The sequence below is a fragment of the Scyliorhinus canicula genome, chromosome 6 (assembly GCF_902713615.1).
Source record: "Scyliorhinus canicula chromosome 6, sScyCan1.1, whole genome shotgun sequence".
Taxonomy (NCBI): Eukaryota; Metazoa; Chordata; class Chondrichthyes; order Carcharhiniformes; family Scyliorhinidae; genus Scyliorhinus; species Scyliorhinus canicula.
In genome coordinates this window covers 26,840,980-26,867,444 of record NC_052151.1, presented here as the reverse complement: position 1 = coordinate 26,867,444, position 26,465 = coordinate 26,840,980, and the positions used below count along the sequence as shown (strand labels likewise).

The 26,465-nt window shown below is 45.6% G+C and overlaps 1 protein-coding gene across 4 annotated transcripts in view; it reads right to left on the bottom strand.

The window, feature by feature from the left end:
* The window catches only part of babam2 (BRISC and BRCA1 A complex member 2), a 318,522-nt gene that overhangs the window by 50,865 nt on the left and 241,192 nt on the right, over window positions 1-26,465 (bottom strand). For all 4 annotated transcript variants that reach the window (XM_038799057.1, XM_038799060.1, XM_038799059.1 and 1 more), the window contains one exon: window positions 14,632-14,731. In XM_038799057.1, the coding sequence (XP_038654985.1) occupies window positions 14,632-14,731 (100 nt within the window). The remainder of the gene's footprint in view (window positions 1-14,631; window positions 14,732-26,465) is intronic.

Sequence of the window (26,465 nt, the reverse complement as noted above, 5' to 3'; positions counted from 1 at the left end):
TGGTTTCCTCCCACAGTTCAAAGATGTGCTGGTTAGGTGGATTGGCCATGATAAATTGCCCCTTAGTCTCGAAAAGGTTAGGTGGGGTTTCTGGGATGGGGTGTGGGCGAAGATAGGGTGCTCTTTTGGAGGATCTGTGGAGACTCGATGTGCTGAATGACCTTCTTCTGCACTGTAGGGATTTCAATGATTCTAGGTAGAAAATAACTAGTATCAAGAAAGATTATAGACTAGAAGATTATGTTCCACGCCACAGCACTGGGTATGTGGATCTAGTTCGAAGTAAAAACAGTTGAATAATATGTTTAGAATTTACAGTGCCATTCGGCCCATCAAGTCCGCACCGGCCCTTAGAAAGAGCATCCTACTTGGGCCCACATCTCCACCCTATCCCTGTAACCCAACCTTAACTTTTTGGACACTAAGGGCTGTTTAGCATGCCCAATCCACCTAACCTGCACACGTCTGGACTGTTGGGAGGAAACTGGAGCACCCAGAGGAAACCCACGCAGACACGGGGAGAATGTGCAGACTCCGCACAGACAGTGACCCAAGCCGGGAATCGAGCTTGGGACCATGGAACTGTGAAGCAACAGTGCTAACCCCTGTGCTACTGTGCCACCCCAAAAAGTAGAAAAAGTATTGACCTGTGTGACAAAAGGATTGAAGTCAGTGAGGGTAAGTATAGTCAACATGATTTAATACTCTACGAATGGAATTTCTGGCTGCTGCCATACTATCCAATGTAAAATATGTTGTAAATGTGGCTTAATTCTTGTTACTATCTTATAGGTTAATAAGGTAGTAACAACATTACTGGTTCATGATGAACAAGAAAAACGAGTAGGATGGAGGGAAAAATCAGTGCACAGGTGTTGAATGTGGATTTGCGACACAAACTACTGTCCAGGCAGATCTATAAATTCCTCTTTAACAAAAAATAATAAAAAATATGAGGAGTGAGCAGGATATAAAGAGGCTCATGTGGAGAAAAACAGCAGCATACGGCTTGATCATCAAATGATCTAATTTGGTGTTGGTATAGGCAATGATTGCAAACAACTGGAGTAGATTTTATGATAGGGCAAATGGTATTCTGTATGAATGGGCTGAGCATCATAAACAAATAGAAGTTCTACACTTCTATGACTACAGTAATAACCCTTCCAGAAACAAACTACATATATGAGCCTGATTTACCAGGATTTGATTGTGTTTTTGTATTACTGTTCAATATTTATTCTGTGAGAAACTTAGCTTAATCATTCTGCAATGACTTGTTACGACAGATGAAAAGCAAATGCTTCTCCCCTTTAAAAGTTCTGCATACTTTTAAAAATTATTAATTCTTGGGATCTAAGTGCAATTTACTTTTTTTCGAAAATATTTTTATTCTCCTTATTTTCCACATTTTCATTAAATATACATCCAACAACAGATAACCAACAATAACAAATACATAGCATTCCCCAGACTAACAACCCCTTCATTTTACAAACCCAAACCTTCCCCCTATATCCCAAATACAAAACAAGAAAGAAAAAGAGAACCCATGGTCATTCCATACATGATCACCCACAAACCATACATTCAAGCCTCCCCCAAACCCTAATGTTGAATGGCATCCAATTCTTGAAAATGCATGATAAACAATGCCCATGAATTGTAGAACCCTTCCATCCTTCCCCCTCAGCTCGAATTTCACCTTCTCGAGCAATAAAAATTCCAGCAGATCCCCCTGTCACGCCGAGGTACAGGGTGGAGAAGCAATCAGCGAGGCAAAGGCCAAGACATCTGCCCCTGCACCTGCCTCCAGCCCCTGCTGATCCAATACCCCGAATATGGCTTTGAGGGGCCCTGGTTCGAACCTCGAATGCACCAGCCCCGAGGTAACCTTGAAGACCTCCCTCCAATACCCCTCCAGCTTTGGACAAGACCAAAACATATGAACATGGTTTGTGGGGCTCTTCCCACAGCGCTCCCATACATCCTCCACACCCACAAAGAGTCGGCTCATCCTTGTGTGGTGCACCCTATGAATCACCCTCAACTGTATCAGCCTGAATCTCACGCACGTGGTTGAGCTATTCCCCCTCCAGAGCACCTCACACCACAACCCGTCCTCCATGCCCTCCCCGAACTCTTCCTTCTACTTTGCTTTATTCCCCTCCAATGATACCTTGTCCTCCCCCAAAATCACCCCATAGAGCACCAACACCAGCCCCCTTTCCATTCCCCCTGTCATCAAAACATTCTCCAGCAATGTGGAGGGCGGCGCCATCGGGAAGCTCTGAACATCCTTCCTGGCAAAATCTCGGATCTGCATATATCTAAACATCTCCCCATGCCCCAAGCACACATTTCTCCCCCAACTCCTCTAGTCTCGCAAACCGTCCCCCCAGAAACAAATCCGTTAATACCCTAACTCCCTTTCCTCCCATCTCTGAAAACTCCCATCCCACCTCCCTAGTCAAACCTATGGTTCCCCCTAATCGGCATTTCCATTGACCGCGCCCACAACCTAAAGTGCTGCCTCAACTGTCTCCAGATCTTCAATGTCGCCACCACCACCGGACTCCCTGAATATTTACCCGGGGCCATCGGGAGCGGCGCTGTTGCCAACACCCTCAGCCCCGATCCCCTGCACATACTTTCCTCCATTCTAACCCACTGGGAGACCCCCCCTCTGACCCAGCTCCTCACCTTTTCAGTATTCATCACCCAGTAATAAAATAATAGATTTGGGAGGCCCAACTCTCCTTACTGCAGTCCTCTCTGTAGAAGCACCTTCCTATTCCTAGCCACCTCCCCGCCAGATAAACGAAGTAATCATCCTCTCCACCTCCTTAAAAAACGCTTTGGTAAAAAGATCAGCACACTGAAATACAAACAAAAACCATGGCAACACATTCATTTTAATCGCCTGCACCTGACCCGCCAGTGACAGAGGAAGACCATCCCACTGTACCAAGTCCGCCTTCATCCTCCCCACCAAACTAGTAAGATTATACCTACGGTGCCCACCCTCAATCCCGTGCCACCTGCACGCTCAGGTATCTAAAGTGAGTCGCCGCCCTATGGAATGGCAGCACCCCCCACCCCCCGGTTGGGACATCACAAAATATTCGCTTTTGTCCAAATTTAGAGTATACCCTGAAAAGGACCCAAACACCCAGAGCAGCTCCAGTATATCCCCCATTGACGCACTCGGCTCCGGCACGTACAATAACAAATTATCCATGTATAAAGATACCCTATGTTCCAACCCCCCAACAATACTCCCTTCCACACCCCAAAAGACGTCAACGCGATGGCCAAAGGCTCGATCGCTAGCGCAAATAACAGGGAGGACATAGGACACCCCTGCCTGGTCCCCCGTTGCAGAGCAAAATACCCCAAACTCATATTATTTGTGAGGACACTCGGCTCTCTATATAATAACCGTACCCACTCCACAAACCGCGGCCCAATCCCAAATCGCTCTAACCCCGCCATCAAATACCCCCACTCTACCCGATCAAATGCCTTTTCGGTGTCCAGTGCAACCACCATCTGTCTCCCTCCCCTCCGCCGGTGCTAGAACAGCATTCAATACTCTCCTAATATTCGGAAAGAGCTGCCTCCCTTTCACAAACCTCATCTGGTCCCCCCCCCCTATCACCTTCGGGAGGCACTCCTCCAACCTAAGTGCCAACACCTTTGCATCCACATTCAAGAGTGATATGGGGCCGATACGACCCACACTCTGTGGGATCCTTATTCTTCTTTAGCAGCAAGAAGATCGAGGCCTGTCCCAAGATCTGTGGCAGCACCCCCTTCCCTATCCCCTCCTCAAACAGCCCTACCATCAGCGGCACTAACCTATCCCTAAATTTCTTATAGTACTCCACCGGGAACCCATCTGGCCCTGCTACCTTCCCCGACTGCATCCTCCCAATTGCTTCTTTTATCTCCTGCTCCCCTATCGCCTCCCTCGAATGTGGCTCTATCTTTCTCCCCCAACCTTGGGTATTCAAAACTATCGAGGAATTCCTCCATCACCCGATTCTCCACTGGTGGCTCTGATCTATACAACTTCTCATAAAATTTCTCGAGCACCCTATTAATCTGGGCCGGGGCCACCTCCAACTTCCCTTGCCCTATCCCACACCCGAATAATTTCCCTTGCCGCCGCCTCCCTTCGAAGTTGGCCTGCCAACATGCGTCCCGCCTTCTCCCAATACTCATAGCCCGCTCCCCTCGCCCGCCTCAACTGGCGCACCACCTTTCTTGTGGACAACCGATCAAAGCTCGCCTGCAACTCCTTCCTCTTCTCCAAAAGTGCTTATCCACATCCTCTGCATACCTCCTATCTACCTCCAACATCTCATCGACTAACCTTTGCCGCTCCACCCTCTCCTCCTTGTCACCTTCGCCTTAAACGATATCACCTCCCCACTCACCATCACCTTCAGAGCTTCCCATTCCAGAGCCTGTGAAACCTTCCCCGTACTATTAAACCCCACGTATTCCTCAATTACCTTCCCAATCTTATCACAAAACTCTCGGTCCCCCAACAACCCCACATCCAATCTCCATCCCAGCCGCTGTATTGCCCCCTTCTCCAACACCATATCCACCAAATGCGGCGCATGATCCGAAATTGCTATTCCCGAATACTCCGATAAAGCAATTTACAAGGCTAGCATCTTACGGTGGTGCACCTTTGTCTTGGAATCACTACCAGTCCTTGTGATAAATGATTTGATTGGCATGCTAGATCATTTCAGGTAAGAGTTTTATAACAATCATGGTCAGTTTTACTGGCTACCAGCTTTTTAGGCACAACAATTATTTATATCCAGATAATCCTCTTATTTAACTCACCTCTATCCAGACAAAATTGAGTTGAAGTATTTTTTCTTTGGGCTCTAATTGAGCAACATTAAGAAAAGCTTCAAAAAAGTTTTAACTTCGCTGAGAGTTGATTTTAATTTATAAGAGAAATAACAAATCAGAAGGAGTACTTTTAGATGGCAGACTTCTGTATAGCATGCACACAACTTGTAGGATGTGTTCATTTTGAATTTTAGTTGTTCATGGTAAAATAGCACAGGGCTAAATCGCTAGCTTTGAAAGCAGACCAAGCAGGCCAGCAGCACGGTTCGATTCCCGTAACAGCCTCCCCGAATAGGTGCCGGAATGTGGCAACTAGGGGCTTTTCACAGTAACTTCATTTGAAGCCTACTTGTGACAATAAGCAATTTTGATTTCATTTTTCATTTCATAACCCTTTTAAGTACTTCGGGCAGAATTTTCTGTTCCGGAGACCAAGTAGAAGTGAAAATAGGTGTGACTTCTGCTGGATAGCAGGATGGTTGAATATGCGAGATATTATGCTGTTCAGCTGCCATGAGGAGCACATTTATATCTCATGGTGAGGCAGGCAGGAATTGGTACGCCCCACCGTGACTTGATAGGCTTGAAAGCAATCGCTGCTTCTCATGGTCTGAAAGTGCAGGAAGAGGTTAACCTCACCAAGTGCACGCCATTTTTGTACAGTCATAGCAGTGTATGTTCTAAATGCCCTCTGGCGGGGTGCTTAATTTGGAAGGGGAACAAGATTCCAGTGTGCTGGGCTTTTAATGAGAATTCATGAGGTGCAAATGGTTCTCCCAGCAAATCACCGCTGGGCACTTAGCCTGCAAGTTCCCATGAAAATCAGGAGAACAAGATTTCAAACGAATTTCCGACGTTGGAAAACTGATTTTTGACCTCCTGCCAAATCTTGCTCCCCCAACGCCACAATTCTAGCTACTGGCGGGAGTGGAAAATTCCACCCTGACTACTGTTTAATTAGTTTTCTACTGACATTCTATTGCAGACAGCCTTTTATCTTATCTGCCCTGGCTGGCTTTAAGCTTATATTTGTGTAGCATGAAAGCATACTGATGGCACAAATCATTTGGCAGATGAATGAGCTTAAATACCGACATAGTAAATGCTTATTGTTCACAATGTGGTACTGAACACAAATCAGTTGATTGTCGACAGTGCAACACACACACTTACAGAAGCTGTAATATTTTCTTTTATATGTATGTGCCACAGTAACATCCTTCAAACTATAGACTAGGGAAGTTACTGGAATCAAACATTAAGGAGGAGAAAGATAAACCTCAATCCACCATTGTCAGCATGGATTTATGAAGCAGATGACAGGCTTGGCAAACTTGCTCGAGTTCTTTGAGGCCATAACCAGCAAGGTGGACAATGGGGAACCTGTGAATGTGATATATCCAGACTTTCAGAGGGTGTTTGACAAGGTGCCTCATAGAAGATTGATCCAGAAAGTGAGAACGCAGGAGATTGGGAGGTGAGTACTAGATTGGATTGATGGTTGGCTGACTGACAGAAAGCAGAGGATCGGGATAAATGGTTCCTTCTCTGGCTGGTGAACTGTAACTAGCGGACTGCTGTAGGGGTCAGACTTCTGACCTCAACTATTCACAATCTATATAAATGCACAGTAAGAAGTCGTACAACACCAGGTTAAAGTCCAACAGGCTTGTTTCGAATCACTAGCTTTCGGAGCACAGCTCCTTCCTCAGGTTAAAGTCCAACAGGTTTTTTTGAATCACTAGCTTTCAGAGCACAGCTCCTTCCTCAGTTTCACCCGAGTAAAGAGCTGCGCTCCGAAAGCTAGTGATTCAAAACAAACATGTTGGACATTAACCTGGTGTTGTAAGACTTCTTACTGTGCTCAGCCCAGTCCAACGCCGGCATCTCCATATCATATATAAATGCAAGCAGGGGCAGAATGTGACATTTCAAAATTTGCGGATGATAATAAAATAGGTGGGAGAGCAGGCAGTGAAGAGGAGATAAAGATTTTAACGACAGATACAGATAGGCTAGGAGATTGGGCCAAAATTTGGCAGATGGAGTTCGATGTAGATAAGTGTGAGGTTATCCACCTTGGCTGAAAAAATTGAAGGGTAAATTATTATCTGAATGGAAAGCAGATTCAAGATGCATCTGGGCTGAGAGACCTGGGTGGCCTCGTTCATGATTTGCAGAAAGTCGATATCCGGTGACAGGATGTAATTAAAAAGGCAAATGGAGTGTTTGCGTTTCTTGCAAAAGGACTGGAGTATAAAAGTAGAGAAGTGTTGTTGCAATTGTATAGGGTGTTGGTGAGACCACATCTGGAGTATTGTGTCCAGTTTTTGTCTCCTTATTTGAGGCAGGGTGTGGTGGCATTGGAGGCAGTTCAGAGGAGATTCACCAAATTGATTCCAGAGATGAAAGGGTTGACTTTTGAGGAGAGATTAAACAGTTTGGCCTTATACCCGCTGTAGTTTAGAAGGATGACAGGGGATCTGTTCGAGGTGGATAAAATACTGAAAGGGATTTGTTTTGTTACCTATGTGGTAGGTAACATGTGCTACTCAATCCTTGGTTAATGATGAGGTCTTCTGAATCTCGAGGAAGAACACTCAAACTTGTCCAGTAGTAACAAAAGGTTTATTGAGTAACTATAACAATAATTGCACAAGTTCTTTACTTTAACTTTGATACTAGTGATAAGGTTAACAAGATCTAACTACTGTAACTATACTTAATTCCACTAGCCATCTGAACTAATCTGATACTGCCCTGGTCACAGTGCACCCAAGAGAGAGAGGGAGAGACACAATGTGGTTGCTTTTTATACCCTGTTGGTCCGGTCCCCCAGTGATCATATGGTGCTACTATTACACATTAGCCCCTTCTGTACATGCACATACAGAGACCACTACATCCCCCCCTTTTTTTTTTATTGTGTTACATATTTTCTATATGTGGTAAAGAAAATTGAACAAACATAATGGATGCAGTTTGCAAATGCATTACGTAAAATCAATGAGTTAATCAGTCAAATGTTAATACATTTAGTCTCTAAGGTTTTTCTTCTCGTTTGCTTGAAACAGGTAGACAAATGATGTTATGTACAAGTTGTGATGATATTGATGATTATCCAAAGCCAATTAACATTTATGTGTCCAATCTTAATAAAACAAGTTGTCAGTCCAAACTTTATGAATTTGTTCGGTTGAGTTGCTTTCTTCTTCTGTTGTCAAAGTGATGATGTTGATGTTGTCATTGCTTTGTGAGCGTCGTCAGTGTTCTTGCGTTTGAGTGACCAACAAGTCATCATGAGGTGTTCAAATGGTCGAATCACTTTGTTGTCTAATTTAGACTTTCTATTTCTTTCTCTGTACTTGTGGTAGCGATTCTGTGTTACACCGTTGTCTGACCTGGACTTTTTTCTGTGTTGCGGTATTGATTCTGTCTGTCATCTTTGTTGTCTGACCTGGATTTTTTTCCTGTACTTGCGGTATAGATCTAGTGTGCCATCTGCCTTGAAAGCTGGTGTGCTTGCTTGTTCTGGAGCAGATGTGAATTCGTGAGATTTTTTTGTCATGCCATGGCATGTTTGTAGTCTTGTCATTGTTTTGCAGTGTGCTGCGGCATTATCCTTCATGCGCAGAGTTGTACCATGTTGTACAGGTCGTTGTTTCATTGTTGCTGTTTCTGTCGTTTCTGCTTTTGTTGTTTTCGCTGTTGATCTTGTTGTTTTTCTTGTTGTGCATGTTGTTTCTGTTTTTGTTGTTTCCGTCGCTGTTCTTGTCGTTTTTCTTGTTGTGCTTGTTGTTTCTGTTATGCTTCTCGTTGTCTTTGTTGTTCTTGTTGAATTGCATGTTGTTTTTGTTGTTGCTGCTGTTTTCTTGTTTCTGCTGTGCGTCTTGCAGTGTTTGTTGTTTTTGTTGCGCTCAATGAGTGTTCCGTGTGGATGATTTGAGTCAATCACAGTTATTGGTGTCAGTGTCCATTGTGGTATCTGTTACATTGAGCGTTTCTTCTTGAGAATTGTGAGAATGATCTGATGTTGCATTGATGTTGGTGACATCAGTCATTTGTGGTGGATTTGATTCCTCTTCGTTGCTTCCTTGGTACTCCTCTTCTAGAGTCATTTCTGGTTCACTTGAATCATCATTGATTTTGTGGTGCTCCTCTTTTGGAGTCATTTCAGGTTCACTTGAATCATCATTGATTCTTTATGCTCCTCTTCTGGAGTTATTTCTGGTTCATATGAATAACCTGTGGCTTCTTAGTGCTCCTCTTCTGTAGTCAAAATCGTCACAATTTCATTCTCTTGTGGGTCTTGGTGCTCCTCTTCTGGAGTCAAAATCTTCATGATTTCATTTTGTTTTGGGTCGTGGTGCTCCTCTTCTGGAGTCAATATCTTCACGATTTCATTTGACGTGGTTTCTCTGGACTCACGAGTAGCCCTCCTCTGTTTGTTGAGTGCTTCTGTACAGACGAGCTGAGATCTGTCAGTTGCGCTGTGATCCTGCACATCCTGTATGTCAATTGTGATCACATTGTTACTATTCTCACATACAGTGGGTAGGCATTCAGTGTCTTCTTGTTGGTTAAATGAGCTGGGTCGACTTTCATAGTCTTTTTGTTGTTCACGTGAGCTTGGTAGACTTTCATAGTCTGCTGCTGGTTGCTCAGAGAAGGTGGATAAACCTTCATAGTCTTGTTCATGCATGGCATTCGCTATGGAGTGTTTGCTTGCTTCCATTTTAGAGTCTGTCAACGAGCTGTCTGTGGAGGCTTGCGTCGCTCTCTCTGTGGAGTCTTTCATCGCTCTCTCTGTGGAGTATTTGTCAGGTTGCTGTCATCGAATGTATCGACGATCTGCCATGGCATTATGGTATTGGATTCATCTACCATGAGTAGAGTCGTGTTGAGCTGTGCAACCGTGTTGCTGATGCTGTGATCAGCAGATCCGAATAACTCAGCCATGTCTGAATATTGGTCGATAGACAAATCAATTCTTTTTATTTTGGAGTTGTCATTGTGCTCTTCACTTTGGGTGGTACACACTGCTTGTGCCCGGGTGTTGTGCAAGTTATTTTCAACTGCTGGTGTAAGTTCAGGCATTGCTCTGGCTTTTGAGGTAAGAAAATTTGTGTTTTGCAGCTTTAAATTTATTTTTAAATTTTTTTTAATGCATTTCCTTTTTAAGTGGCCGTGGTCCGGGTCCTCTGATGTCATGCTGCTCGTGATGTCATGCGCAGGGCTCAATTACTCGAACACAATCTGAGTTTCCTTTACTGTGCGCTCTTTTCGCAACTGTGCATGCGCGGCTTCTTGAGCATGCGCAGAACACTGTTTCGTCGGTTTGTGTCTTTTAGGATAGTGCGCATGTGTGTACTGGCCGGAACGTTCTCGCTCAAGACGGCTGCCAATCAAAAAGTGCTGTTGCATCGAGTGAGATTCTGCCTCTGCCTCGTGGTGAGTATTTGTGCCATTTTTACGGATTTTGTTTTCTAGACAATGATTCTGTCTTTGTAAAGACTCAAAGTATTGACTTTGTTTTTGTTCATAAGCAAGGCATTTTTGTATAGCAATTTCTAATGTTAAATACTTTTTTTGTGAAAGTTCTTCCCTCAAATCTTTTCAGATAGTCCATAAATTAATTGATCCAATATCATAGCATCTCTGAAATCAGCATAATTACAGCCTTGTGCTAGTACCTGGAGGTCTGTAATAAAATCAGTGATGGGCTCACCGTTTCTCAGGCATCTGTGCCAAAATCCTTCCAGCATCTCACCAGACTGACTTTTACAGTGTTCTTCAATTTTTGCGATAATCACTTTAAATTTAGTTTTGTCTTCACCTTCCAAGAAATTAAGGGAGTTATAGATCTCTATAGCTTCATGTCCTGCTCTTCCTATTGCTATTTTCCTTTCTTCAGAGACCTTGTTTAAATTATCTACTGCCATATATACTTGGAACTTCTGTCTGAACATTTTCCAGTTATTACTTAAGTTACCGTCAGTTTTCAGCTGCATTGATACTTGAACATGGTCCATCGAATCGTTTAGTTGTCGAGGATCCATCTGCTGCAAAGTCTTCCACAGTCGAATATCCGGTCTGAATTTTCTTCTCTCTTTTCTCTAACCTAATCTAACTAGTTCTCTTAAAGCCAACATGCCTGGTACCATGTTTTGTTACCTGTGTGGTATGTAACATGTGCTACTCAATCCTTGGTTAATGAGGAGGTCTTCTGAATCTCGATGAAGAAGACTTGAACTCGTCCAGTAGTAACAAAAGGTTTATTGAGTAACTATAACAATAATTGCATGAGTTCTTTACTTTAACTTTGATACTAGTGATAATGTTAACAAGATCTAACTACAGTAACTATATGTAACTCCACTGGCCATCTGAACTTTTTGAGGGGCTGGTTTAGCTCACTGGGCTAAATCGTTGGCTAAATCGTTGGCTTTTCATGGACTTCAGTAAAGCCTTTGACAAGGTGCCTCATGGCAGACTGGTACAAAAGATGAAGTCACATGAATCAGAGGTGAGGTAGCAAGATGGATACAGAACTTGGCTTGGTCACAGAAGGCAAAGGGGAGCAGTAGAAGAGTGTTTTTCTGAATTGAATGGTTGTGACTAGTGATGTTCCACAGGGATCTGTGCTTGGGCCTCTGTTGGTTGTGGTGGAAGAAAATGAAACTGGTCCGATTAGTAAATTTGTGGATCACACCAAGGTTGGTGTAGTGGCAGATAGTGTTGAGGATTGTCAGAGGCTACAGGAGGACATAGATAGGTTGGAGACTTGGGCAGAGAAATCGCAAATGGCAAAAGGGGAAGAGAGCAAGATGGGGGAGGGGAGATCGGGAGAGTGGAGAGGAGAGGAGAGGAGAGGTAGGAGGAGAGGAGAGGGGATGGATTGGGAGGGGAAGGGAGAAAAGGGAAAGAAAGGGAAGGAAGGAGGGGGAGGGAGGGAAGGGAACAGGAGGAGGGGGAAGGACGGAGAGATGGAATGGAAAGGGCATAGATAGGTTGGAGACTTGGGCAGAGAAATGGCAAAATGGAGTTTAATCCAGACAAATGTGAGGTAATGCATTTTGGCAGGTCTAACATAGAGGGGAATACACCATAAATGACAAAACTCTTAGAAATATAGAAAGTCAGAGAGATCTGGGCATGCATGTCCATAGATCTTTGAAGGTGGCAACACAAGTGGACAAGGTAGTCAAGAAAGCATATAGAATGCTTGCCTTCATTCCATGGGGCATAGAATATCATAGAATTTACAGTGCAGAAGGAGGCCATTCGAGTATAAAAACTGGCAAGTCACGCTACAGTTGTAGAGAACCATGGTAAGGCCGCACTTGGAATGGATTGGATTGGATTTGTTGGATTGGAATATTGCTCACAATACTGGTTGCCACACTACCAGAAGGATGTGGAGGCTTTGGAGAGGATGCAGAGGAGGTTTACCAGGATGTTGTCTGGTCTGGAGGGTGTTAGCTATGCGGAGAGCTGAATAGACTGTTTTCATTAAAAAAACGGAGGTTGAGGGATGACCTGATATAGGCCAACAAGATTATGTGGGGCATGATAGAGTGGATGGGCAGGCACCCTTTCCCAGGGTGGAGAGATCAGTTATCAGGGGGCATAGGTTTAAGGTCCGTGGAGCAAAGTTTAGAGGAGACGTGCGAGGTAGGTTTTTTTTTAAACAGAGGGCGGTGAGTGCCTGGAATGCATTGCCAGGGGAGGTTGTGGAAGCAGATACAAAAGGCATCTTGACAAATATATGGATCGGATGGGTATAGAGGGATACGGCGCTAGGAAGTGCTGATGGTTTGGGCCAAGGGTGGTATCATGACCGGTACTGGCTTGCAGGGCCGAAGGGCCAGTTCCTGCGCTGTATTGTTCTTTGAAACCCCAGAGGAGGCCACTTACTTCATCAGAGACCATAAATTGGGGACAAATTGAATGTTGATGGGAGATGGAGGAACTGGAACAACAGCGATCGGAAGATACAGGTATTGTGGTGGCTGGAGGGTGGGGGCTTTCTTTGGGTGGGCTGAACTTGTCATTGGGGACTGTGAAATGAGGCAATTCGATCTCCATGTTTGATTCAATTTAACGTGGTGCATGGGATGCATATGATTCGGGCGAGGGTGAGTGGGTTCTTCCAGGAGATGGCAAATGAGCATGAGAAGTGTGGGCGAGGACCAGCGCGCATATGTTCTGGGGCTGGGAGAAGTTGGAGAGTTTCTGGGAGGAGGTGTTTGGAATGCTATCCACGATTATGGGGCAGAGGCCCGGCTGGATCCGATGGTGGCGATTTTTAGGATATCGGAAATGCCGAAGCTGATGGAGGGGAGGAGGGCTGATGCTGTGGCCGTTGCCTTTCTAATTGCCCGCCGAAGAATTCTATTGGAATGGTGGTCAGATGTGGCGGCCTGGGGACCTGTACGATTTCCTCTGGCTGGAAAAGATCAAGTTCGAATTGAGGGGATCTGCGGAGGGCTTTGAGACACGGTGGGGACTGTTCATGACAATGTTTGAGGAATTGTTTGTGACGGAACACCGGGGGGGGAGAACATGCACAAACTGTGAAATGTGGGTAATGTTTTTTGATTCATGTCTTTGTACTTCTAAATATGCTTGTAAGAAAATACACTTTAAGAGTATGGATACAAGTAACTATCAGATTTGCTTAATGAAATAGATATATAGGGAGAAATTAAATTTCCAACTAAAATTATATCACAGAAAAGCCAACAGCTTATGAAAAGCATAAACAATTCTTCCTCGACTTCTGCTCTTGAACTTTTCAGCCCCGTGTAGGAGTGAGTTCCAACTGCATGTCTAAACACTTTCTACTGCATACCTTCGAACATAGAATACATAAGAATGGGAATAGGTCATTCAGCCCCTCAAGCCTAATCCACCATTCCATAAGATCATGGCTGATCATCCACTTCAATTTATTTTCCCCCCAAACTATCCCTATATCTCTTCATGTCATTGGTATTTAGAAATCTATCAATCTCTACTTTAAGCATACTCAATGACAGAGCTTCCATGCCCTCTGCAGTACAGAATTCCCAAGATTCACAGCCCTGAATAAAACCTCTCTCTTCATCTCAGTCCTAAGTGGCTTCCCCCTTATTCTAGACTCCCCACGCGTCTTACTTGCATCTACCCTGTCTAGCCCTTTAAGTATCTCGTAAATTTCAATTAGATCACCCCTCATTCTTCGAAACACGAGAGAATACAGACATAACTTCCCAATCTCACTTCATAGGACAGTCCCGCATCTTGCAAAGAAATCTGGTGAACTATCGCTTCATGGCAATAATATCCTTCGTAGAATCCTTTGGCCCACTGAGCATGTAAAACACCTGACTTGCCGACCTAATCCCATTTTTCAGCACTTGGCCCATAGCCTTGAATATTATGACATTCCAAGTGCTCATCCAGGTACCTTTAAGGCATGTGAGGCAACCCGCCTCTACCACCCTCCCAGTCAGTGCATTCCAGACCATCACTACCCTTTGGGTAAAAAAGTTTCCCCTCAAATCTTCCTGTCCTCACCTTGAACTCATGTCCCCTCGTAACTGGCCCTTCAACTAAAGGCAACAGCTGCTCCCTATTCACCCTGTCCATGCCCCTCAATCTTGTACACCTTGATTCTAAAGTAAAACTGCACACATTACTCCGGGTGCTGCCGAACCAAGGTTCTATACAATTGAATTATGAACTGAATTTTGTTTTTCTTCATGTTACCTTATTGGTGAGTAATTGGCAAACTTGTGGCACATAATCAATGAGACAACCACCATTTGGAAATGGTGGGATATGGAGAGCAGAGGTCCCACCAAGCGCACTGTAAAGGGATAAGAAAATAATTCTTTCAATGAAAATTTAAAAATAAACACAGCATCTCATTGTGAATAACTCATGTAAAAAGTCAGCACAAACAAATCCAAAATGATGGCTCGTTCATCCCAAATGAAACCAAAACTTGATTGTTCTGCAAGTGCTTCGACTCTGAACTGAGTCTGAAGTAAAAATAGTCAGCAATGATCAAAGTTATATTGACTCAAAAGTCTCTGACGCTGGTAGACTTTCACAATGTGATGTAACAAGTAACATAGGTGCTCATATTTTTTGCCTGCTTATAGTCTGTATTTCTTCCAGCTCATTAAGAGTAGCCCTTCAAAGCACCTTTTGTAGTCAAGAAGTAGTCATTTTTAACAACTTTAAGAATGTGTTTTATATCTTTATAACAACTGCAGCTCCACTGAATACATTTACCTGCTGAGTCACTGGGACATGTACATAGCTTTCACATTTTAATTTTGTTTGGTAAACCTAGATTATGACCTATTTATTTGAATGAGATCAAAAACTCTTCCCTTTATTCTAATTGATGTTTTGGTAAAGGTAGAACGCCACACAGGTGAAGCTTTGCAACAGTGAAGCTTTGTAACAGTAAAAGTGAATAAAAATGTGTTTTTTAAGGTACATAATTTCATTCTTTTAAATCAAAATATTCAACTGGAAGTTGTCGCAATTCTGCTCAATTCGAGTTCTCTCAATCAAATGGAAAGTGAAATATAGTAACACATCTTATAGTAAACGTGCCTTGTAACCACTGGAAACTGAAACTGAGAACTGAAGAAACAAAAAATGCCGGCCAATAAATTATGAGCAGCAAAATGGAAAGAAATCCCCAAATTTTCTAGGAAAAATGCCTAAAGAAGATGAAGAAACACAAAACAAAGGCGAAAAAGTACCGTGATTAAACAATGTATGTGAAAAACTAAAAAAGTTAGCTGCTACAGAGCCTAAGGCAGAAAACCCGCAACTCTCCCCAAGCGTCTACAATGGAATAAACAAATTAGTTTTAAATGAAGCTACATATGCAAATTCACATCACCTTATTCAAGAATACTGGGCGGGCTTCTCCGATCCCCCGCCAGGTCAGAGAATCCCCGGGGGGGGGGGGGGGGGGGGGGGGGGCGTGAATCCCACCCCACCGCCGTATTTTCCGGCGCTGTTTTTCGGGCGGGGATCACGCCGTGGCGGTCGGGGGCCATTGGCAGCGGCCTCCCCGGCAATACTCCGGGCCCCGATGGGCCGCCTGCTTTTGGCCAGTCCCGCTGGTGTGAAATGAACATTGTCCATCATGGAGGGAGAGGCTTGTAGGCCGGCTACTGAAGTACTGGGGGTGGGGGGGGGGGGGGGGGGGGGGGGGGGGTTATCCGGCCCCGGGAGGGCCCCCACAGTGGCTTGGCCCGTGATCGGGGGCCCACTGATCTGCGGGCGGGCCTGTACCGTGGGGGGCACTCCTTCCTTCCATGGCGGAGCCTTACAGAGGCCGGCGTGGAGTAGAACCCCCCCTATGCATGCGCAGGAAACATGTCGGCTGGTCTGCGCATGCACAAAACTACGCCAGTGGTTCTGCGCATGTGCCAACTCACGCCGACCCTTCGGCGCCGGTTGGCACGGCACCAACCACTCAGGCTCCGGCCTAGCCCCCAGAAATCCGGTTGGCCCGACGCCGGAGTGGTTCGCGCCGTTCTTGCCGCTGGGCCACCCTGCCAATTGCGGGAGAATCCCGCCCACTATCATCAATGTTCAACGTCCTTAGCAGCCCCACCGCCCCTCCCATCGATAACCTATCGAACTGCCCCTGCAACCTCTTCCTCTCTGCCAACAACTCCTTAGTGTCCACCTCGACTATCTCATTTAACAACCGTCCATGCTCCTCCCTCCTCCTCCTCCTGTCCTTGTGTGCCTTGAACCCCCTCGGACCACTGCCTTCAACACCTCCCAGAATGTGGCCACCGACACTTCCCCATTCTGATTAATCGCCACGTACTCCCCGATTGCCAATCTCACATTTTCACGAAACCCCTCATCCACCAACAGACCCAAACTACCTCCATTCCGGCCTCTGCACCTAGAACATACAATGCAGAAGGAGGCCATTCGGCCCATCGAGTCTGCACCGACCCACTTAAGCCTTCCACCCTATCCCCATAACCCAATAACCCCTCCTAACCTTTTTGGTCACTAAGGGCAATTTATAATGGTCAATTGACCTAACCTGCACGTCCTTGGACTGTGGGAGGAAACCGGAGCACCAAGAGAAAACCCCGCAGACATGAGGAGAACGTGCAGACTCCGCACAGATACTGACCCAGCAGGGAATTGAACCTGGGACCCTGGTGCTGCAAAGCCACAGTGCTATCCACTTGCGCTGCCTTGCTACCTGCCTCGCACTAAGCCTCACCTCCAGCTAGTGTGGCACATGATCGGATATCACAATACCTGCATACAACCCCCAACAGCACCGCTTGGCTCACCACAAAGAAATCAATTCTTGAATAAACCTTATACACGTCTGTGAAGAAGGAGTACCCCCCCAACCCCCAGGGTTCGTAAACCTCCACGGATCAACCATTCCCTTATGCTCCATAAACCCTCCCAATTCCTTTACCATCCTCACCCTTCCCATTGAGTTGGGGCTCGACCTGTCCCCCCCCCGTGGTTCCATCACACAATTAAAATCGCCACCCATAACCAATTGGTGTGTATCCAGGTCCCAGCAAACCCCACATCATACCAATTCGGTACATATACGTTTACCAGCACCACCTGTGTCCCCTCCAACACCTCACTCCCTATCACATATCTTCCCACTCCCCCCCAGGTCCCACACTTCCTTGCCCCCCCCCCCACAAACCTCGTTCTTTTGTTCAACAAAATGGCTACTCCCCGCGACTTCGAGTCAAACCCTGAATGAAATACTTGTCCCACCCATCCCTTCCTAACCTGGCCCTTCACACCTGGAGGTGCATTTCCTGCAAAAAGATCACCTCCGCCTTCAAACTCTTCAGGCGTGCAAACAACTGTTAATCGGCCCATTTAACCCTCCAACATTCCACGTTCCACTTGGCACTGGAGGCTTACCCCACCACTCTCCTCTACAGTCTGCCATCATCCCCCTCTGGCTCTACCTCCTCTAATATCACCCTGCATCGGGCCCACCCAAGACACCCCCCCCCCCCCCACCCTCGTCCATGACCACGCTCAGTATCCAACTTTGCCATGTCGCAATCCCCCCTCCCTCTCCCATCTCCCCCTCCCACCTGACCACCTCTCGCGGTCTCCTCCCCCATCTCACATCCGTTCACCAGCATTATCTTGCCAGCGTGGCAGCTCCCGCTCCCTCACCAGCCCCTTCTTTGTCTGTGCATACGGCCCCTACCCACCTGAATGCCCCTCAACTGACAATCCCTACTGGACCTGACTATACAGGCTCCTTACCCGTAAAGGAAAAACATCCCCCAGGACCTCCACCGCCAAGGACACAATCTGATTGCTCTGGTCGAACACCACCTTCTCTACCTCTCGGATATTCATCCCTTGTGCCTCTACACGATCCATCAATCCTTGCAGAGTGTAGAATTTACAGAATTTAGTGCAGAAGGAGCTATTCGGCCCAGCGAGTCTGCACTGGCTTTTGGAAAGAGCACCCTACAGAAGCCCACACCTCCATCCTATCCCCGTAATCCAGTAACCCTACCCAATACTATGAAAATGAAAATGAAAACCGTTTATTGTCATGAGTAGGCTTCAATGAAGTTACTGTGAAAAGCCCCTAGTCGCCACATTCCGGCGCCTGTTCGGGAGGCTGGTACGGGAATTGAACTGTGCTGCTGGCCTGCCTTGGTCTGCTTTAAAAGCCAGCGATTTAGCCCAGTGTGCTCCAAGGGCAATTTTGGACACTAAAGGCAATTTAGCACAGCCAATCCACCTAACCTGCACATCTTTGGACTGTGGGAGAAAACTGGAACACCCAGAGGATACCCACGCACACACGGTGAGAACGTGCAGACTCCGCACAGACGGTGACCCAAGCCGGGAATCGAACCTGGGACCCTGGAGCTGTGAAGCAATTGTGCTAACCACTGTGCTACCGTGCTGCCCATTGAGGTGCTACTGCTCCCTCAATGTCCTTTGACCAGTCACCATGCATCTCCTTCCTTTGCTGGCAAAATTAGTCTTTGAAGAAGGCAATCAACTGTTCCATCTGAGCCTTTTCCACTGGTGACGACCCTTCCCCCTCCACCATTTGTGCAATTGTTGCTGCGCCACAGGTCCCCTCCAATTCCTTAGCCAGGTTTTCAACTGTTTTTTTGCCGGGTCTGGTAGCCAGTAGACATGTCAATCTTGGGGAAACCTCTCCCTCCACTTTCCTGCTGGAGCTATCCCGCTAGCGGGCATAAATTGCCCAAACCGACATCTTCGATGTCTCGCTCCTTGGCCGCCACCAGAAGTTCTCCAACAGCTGTATCCAATTCATTCTTGAAATTATATAACATTTGGCCTCAACTACTTTCTATGGTAGTGAATTCCACAGTTTCACTATCTCTGGGTGAAGAAATTTCTCCTCACTTCAGTCCGAAAAGGTTTACCTTTTATCCTCAAACTATGACCCGTCGTTCTGGTCTCCCCCACTATCGGGAACATTCTTTCTGAATCTACCCTGTCTAATCCTGTTAGAATTTTGTACGTTTCTATGAGATCCCCTCTCACTCTTCTAAATCCAATGAATATAATCCTAACCGATTTAGCCCCGCCATCCCAGGAATCAGCCTGGTAAACCTTCGCTGCACTCCCTCCATAGCAAGAACATCCTTCCTCAGATAAGGGCACCAAGGCTGCACACAATACTCCAGGTGTGGCCTCACCAATGCCCAATACAATTGCAGTAAAACATCTCTATTCCTATACTCAAATCCTCTTGCCATGAAGTGAGGAAGGAGCAGTGCTCAGAAAGCTCGTGTTTGAAACAAACCTGTTGGACTTTAACCTGGTGTTGTAAGACTTCTCACTGTGCTCTTGCCATGAAGGCCAACATATAATTTGTCTGTTTTACTGCCTGCTGCATCTGCACGCTTACTTTCAGCAACTGTTGCACAAGGACACTAAGGTCTCGCTGAGTATCCATCTCTCTCAGTTTACATCCATTCAAATAATAATCTGCCTTCCTATTTTTGCTACCAAAGCGGATAACCTCACATTTATCCACATTATACTGCATCCACCATGAATATGCCCAGTCACTCAGTCCAAATTCTGTTGAAGCATCTCTGCATCCTCCTCACAGCTCACCCTCCCACCCTCTGCAAATTTGGAGATAATACATTTAGTTCCCTCGTCCAAATCATTAATATATAATGTGAAGAGTTGGGGTCCTAGCACAGATTCCTGCGGTACCCCACTATTCACTGCCTGCCAATTGGAAAAAGACCCATTTATTTCAACTTTTTGCTTCCTGTTTGCTAACCAGCTTTCTATCTATCTGAAGACACTACCCATATGCCATGTGCTTTAACTTTACATAGTAAACTGCTATGTGAAACCTTGTTGAATGCCTTCTGAAAGTCTAAATAAACCACATCCACCAGTTCTCCCTGGTCAACTCTACTAATTACATCTTCAAAGAATTCTAATAGATTTGCCAAGCATTTTCCTTTTGTAAATCGATACTGACTTTGTCTGATTACACCACTGCTTTCCAAATGCTGTGCTGTGAAATCCTTGACAATGGACTCTAGCAACTTCCCTACTGCTGACGTTAGGCTCACTGGTCTATAGTTTTATGTTTTCTCTCCACCTGCCTTTTTGAATAGTAAGGTTATATTCGCTACCCTCCAATCTGTAAGAACCATTCCAGATCAAAGAATTTTGGAAATTGACCACTAATGGATCTACTATTTCTCAGGCCACTTTCTTAAGTACTCTGGGATGAAGATTATCAGGCCCTGGAGATTTATCCGCCTTCAATCCCATTAATTTCCCCATTTCTTTACGAATACTAATTTCCTTCAACTCCTTACTGAAACGTGGGTTGCTCAGGACTTCCAGTACATTATTCATGTCTTCCTTTGTGAAGATAGAAGCAAAGTAAGAATTTAGTTCCTCAGCCATTTCTTTGTTGCCTCTTATGAAGTCCCCCCTTTCTGACTGTAAGGGGCCTTTAGTTCTTATCAATCTTATTCTCTTTACATATTTACAGAAACATTTCCAATCAGCTTTTATATTCCCTGCTAGCTTACTTTCATATTATATTTCCCCTTCTTAATCAATCCCTTGGTCCGCCGTTGATGAATTTTAAACTGTTCCCAATCTTCAATTCTATTGCCTTTTCTTGCTAATTTGTATGCCTTTTCTTTACTACCTCTAGACCAGGGCTGGTTTAGCTCAGTGAGCTAGACAGCTGGTTTGTGATGCAGAACAAAGCAAGTAGTGCGGGTTCAATTCCTGTACCAGCTGAGAATTGTGAATTCTCCCTCTGTGTACCTGAACAGGCGTCGGCGACTAGGAGCTTTTCACAGTAACTTCATTGCAGTGTTAATGTCAGCCTACTTGTGACAATAAAGATTATTTATTATTACTTCTAATTTCCCTTGTTAGCCATGATTGGGCCACAGTTCCCTTTCCACTCTTGCGCCAAATAGGAATAAACAACTTTTGGAGTTCACCCATTCATTACTTGAACGCCTGCCATTGCCTGTCCATGTCCTTCCTTTCAGTAATGTTTCCTAGTCCACCATAGCCAACCCATGCCTCATGCCATCATAGTTACCTTTATTGAGGTGCAGGACCCTGGTCTCAGAATCAATATAAATCACTATACACCTTGATATTCTATCGTATTATGGTCACTCATCCACAAGGGTTCTTTCACAATTAGATTGCCAACTAATCCTTTCTCATTGCACAACACCCAGTCCAAGATGGCCAGTTCCCTTGTTGGCTCCTCAACATATTGGTCCAGAAAACCATCCCGTATAATTCCACAAATGTCTCCTCTATTGCACTGTGACTAATTTGGCTCACCCAATCTATATGCAGATTAAAGTCATCCATAATCACAAATGTTCCTTTATCACATGCATCTCTGATTCCTGTCTAATGCTATTCCCAACTTTACGACTGAAGTTCGGTGGTTAGATGTTGAAAGGATGGAAATCTAGAACTAAGAGAATAATTTCAGAATAATGGATCACCCATTTAAGACTGAGAGGAGGAATTACTTCTGAGAGGACATGAAACCTTTTCAATGAAGTTACTGTGAAAAGCCCCTAGTCGCAGAGCTTTTGGCTTTAATCTTTATGTCCTCACTGTCTACAGCAGGGGTGGGCAAACTTTTCCGTGCAAGGGCCACATTCAGAAATTCACAATTTTAAAGGGCCGCATAGTATATTAAGTAAAATAATTACTTCACCCGGTTATGATTCTGGGCGCCTCATATAGAACATAGAACAGTACAGCACAGAACAGGCCCTTCGGCCCTCGATGTTGTGCCAAGCAATGATCACCCTACTCAAGTCAACGTATCCACCCTATACCAATAAGTAACCCAACAGCCCCCCCAATTAACATTTAAAAAAAAATTAAAATTTTTTTTTAAAAAAATGACTTGGTGGGCCGCATAAAGACCTTTGGCGGGCCGTAGTTTGCCCACCCCTAGTCTACAGGAATAGTGCCAGAAGACTGGAGAGAGGCGAATGTTGTCCCCTTGTTCAAGAAAGGGAATAGGTATAACCCTGGGAATTATGGGCCGGTTAATCGCACTTCAGTCATAGGTAAATTACTGGAAAGGGTCCGGAGGGATAGGATTTATGATCATTTGGAAAGATACAGCTTAATCCAGGATAGTCGGCACAGATTTGTGAGGGGTAAGTCTTGCCTCACAAGTTTGATTGTATTCTTTGAGGAGGTAACTAAGTACATAGATGAAGGTAGGGCAGTTCATGTCGTATACATGGATTTTAGTAAGGCGTTTGATAAGGTGCCCCATGGTTGGCTCATGCAGAAAGTAAGGAGGCATGGCACAGAGGGAAATTTGGCCGATTGGATGAGTAACTGGCTATCACATAGAAGACAGAGGGTGGTGGTAGATGGTAAATTTTCATCCTGGAGTCCAGTCACCAGCAGTGTACCACAGGGATCAGTGCTGGGTCCTCTGCTATTTATGATTTTTATCAATGACTTGGATGATGGAGTTGAAGGTTGGGTTAGTAAATTTGTTGATGACACCAAGATTGGTGGAGTAGTGGATAATGTGGAGGGCTGTTGTAGGCTGCAAAGAGACATTGATAGGATGCAGAGTTGGGCTGAAAAGTGGCAGATGGAGTTTAACCCTGATGAGTGTGAGGTGACTCATTTTGGTAGGGCAAATTTGAATGTGGATTACAGGGTTAACGGCAGGGTTCTGAAGAATGTAGAGGAGCAAAGCGATCTCGGAGTTCATGTCATAGATCTCTGAAAGTTGCCACCCAAGTGGATAGAGCCGTGAAGCAAGCCCTTAGTGTGTTAGCATTTATTAACAGGGGGACTGAGTTTAAGAGCCGTGAGGTTATGCTGCAACTGTACAAGACCTTCGTTAGACCACATTTGGAGTATTGTGTGCAGTTCTGGTCACCTCATTATAGGAAGGATGTGAAAGCTTGGAAAGGGTGCAAAGGAAATTTACCAGGATGCTGCCTGGATTGTAGGGTAGGTTTTATGAGGAAAGGTTGAGGGAGCTAGGGCTTTTCTCATTGGAGCGAAGGAGAATGAGAGGTGACTTAATTGAGGTGTATAAGATGATGACAGGGATAGATAGAGTGGACATTAAGCGACTTTTTCCTCGGGTGGATGTAGCTGTTACAAGGGGGCATAACTATAAGGTTCATGGTGGAAGATATAGGAGGGATGCCAGAGGTAGGTTTTTTTACTCAGAGTGGTTGGGGCGTGGAACGCACCCCCAGCTATGGTAGTGGAGTTGGACACTTTAGGAACTTTCAAGTGGTTATTGGATAGGCATATGGAGTGCACTAGAATGATTGGGAGTAGGCTGATTTGATCTTAGTTTCAGACTAGTTCGGCACATCGTGGGCCGAAGGGCCTGTACTGTCCTGTCCAGTTCTAAGTTCTATTAAAATAAAAGGCGTAGAAAGTTGCCAGAAAAAGTAGTAAAACTTAAGATTGTGAGCATTGTAGAATATAGCAAAGGAGGACCAAGATATTGGTAAAGAAAGGGAGAATAGAATAGAAACAAGCAAAACTGTAAAAACCTTAAAAAAAATATTTTTATCCAAGGCTTTTTACAGCATGGTAGCACTGTTGCTTCACAGCGGCAGGGACTTGGATACAATTCCCTGCTTGGGCCACTGTCTGTGCGGAGTCTGCGCGTTCTCCCCATGACTGCATGGGTTTCCTCCGGTTTCCTCCTACAAGTCCCGAAAAACGTGCTTGTCAGGTGAATTGGACATTCTGAATTCTCCCTCTGTGTAACCCGAACAGATGTCGGAATGTGGTGACTAGGTGATTTTCACAGTAACTTCACTGCAGTGTTAACATAAGCCTACTTGTGACACTAATAAAGATTATTATATATACATGAAAACATCAGAAGACCAAAACATCAACATGAACAGAAATCACAAGCCCCCAATCTCCCCTAATACCCCACCTTCCTAATTTGTCACGCTTATTCCACCCCCCTGCCCCCCCCCCCCACCAATCCCCTCAATCTACCTCCAGGTTAAACCCTCCTCCGCACCCCGCAAAGCAAACTTGACCTTCTCCAACCTCAGAAATTTGGCAGGTCACTCACCCATATCCGTTTGGCGGCTCCGAGACCTGCCAACACTACAAGACCTGTCTCTTGGGCTATCAGGGAGGCAATGGCCAGTACATCGGCCTCTCTCTCCACCTGGACTACTGGATCTTCCGACACACTGAATAGCACCACCTCTGGACTTGGGGCCACGTCCACACCCAGAATCTTGGACATAATATCTGAGAACCCCTCCCAGAACCCCCTCAAGCTTTGGATACACCCAAAACATGTGGATGCGCTTCACGGACCCCCTCCCGCTCCCCCCTCCCTGCACACCGCCCACAAATATTCTCCACTCCTGCAAAGAACTAGCTCAAAGAACAAAGAAAATTACAGCACAGGAACAGGCCCTTCGGCCCTCCCAGCCTGCGCTGATCCAGATCCTTTATCTAAACCTGTCTCCTATTTTCCAAGGTCTACTTCCCTCTGTTCCCGCCCGTTCATATACCTGTCTAGATGCTGCTTAAATGATGCTATCATGCCCGCCTCTACCACCTCCGCTGGTAAAGCGTTCCAGGCACCCACCACCCTCTGCGTAAAAAACTTTCCACGCACATCTCCCTTAAACTTTCCCCCTCTCACTTTGAAATCGTGACGCCTTGTAACTGACACCCCCACTCTTGGGAAAAGCTTGTTGCTATCCACCCTGTCCATACCTCTCATAATTTTGTAGACCTCAATCAGGTCCCCCCTCAACCTCCGTCTTTCCAACGAAAACAATCCTAATCTACTCAACCTTTCTTCATAGCTAGCACCCTCCATACCAGGCAACATCCTGGTGAACCTCGTCTGCACCCTCTCCAAGGCATCCACATCCTTCTGGTAATGTGGCGACCAGAACTGCACGCAGTATTCCAAATGTGGCCGAACCAAAGTCCTATACAACTGTAACATGACCTGCCAACTCTTGTACTCAATACCCCGTCCGATGAAGGCAAGCATGCTGTATGCCTTCTTGACCACTCTATCGACCTGCATTGCCACCTTCAGGGTACAATGGACCTGAAGTCCCAGATCTCTCTGTACATCAATTTTCCCCAGGACTCTTCCATTGACCATATAGTCGGCTCTTGAATTAGATCTTCCAAAATGCATCACCTCACATTTGCCTGGATTGAACTCCATCTGCCATTTCTCTGCCCAACTCTCCAATTTATCTATATTTTGCTGTATTCTCTGACAGTCCGCCTCGCTATCTGCAACTCCACCAATCTTAGTATCATCTGCAAACTTGCTAATCAGACCACCTATACCTTCCTCCAGGTCATTTATGTAGATCACAAACAACAGTGGTCTGAGCACGGATCGCTGTGGAACACCACTAGTCACCCTTCTCCATTTTGAGACACTCCCTTCCACCACTACTCTCTGTCTCCTGTTGCCCAGCCAGTTCTTTATCCATCTAGCTAGTACACCCTGAACCCCATACGACTTCACTTTTTCCATCAACCTGCCATGGGAAACCTTATCAAACACCTTACTAAAGTCCATGTATACGACATCTACAGCCCTTCCCTCATCAATTAACTTTGTCACTTCCTCAAAGAATTCTATTAGGTTTGTAAGACATGACCTTCCCTGCACAAGTCTGTTGCTCATCCTTGCAACCGTCATGTTGGCCCTGTGCACCACTTTGAACTGGATGAGGCTTAACCTCATATACGACGAGGACGCATTCACCTTCCGTAGGGCCTGTTTCAACTTCCGTGCCCACTCCTCCTCCTATTTGCGCATAACCTCCTCCACGGGTGCGCCCTCCCCCCCATCAACTCACTGTAGATATCTGACACCCTTCCCAATATCACCCTCCGACATTGGCTTTGGCGCCTGTCGCAAATCCGCGGCGTCCACTTGACGCCGGCATTGCCAGCTGGAGTGGCGTGGGTCGCTCCAGTGCCTTGCTGGCCCCTGCAGGGGACAGAATTTCTGC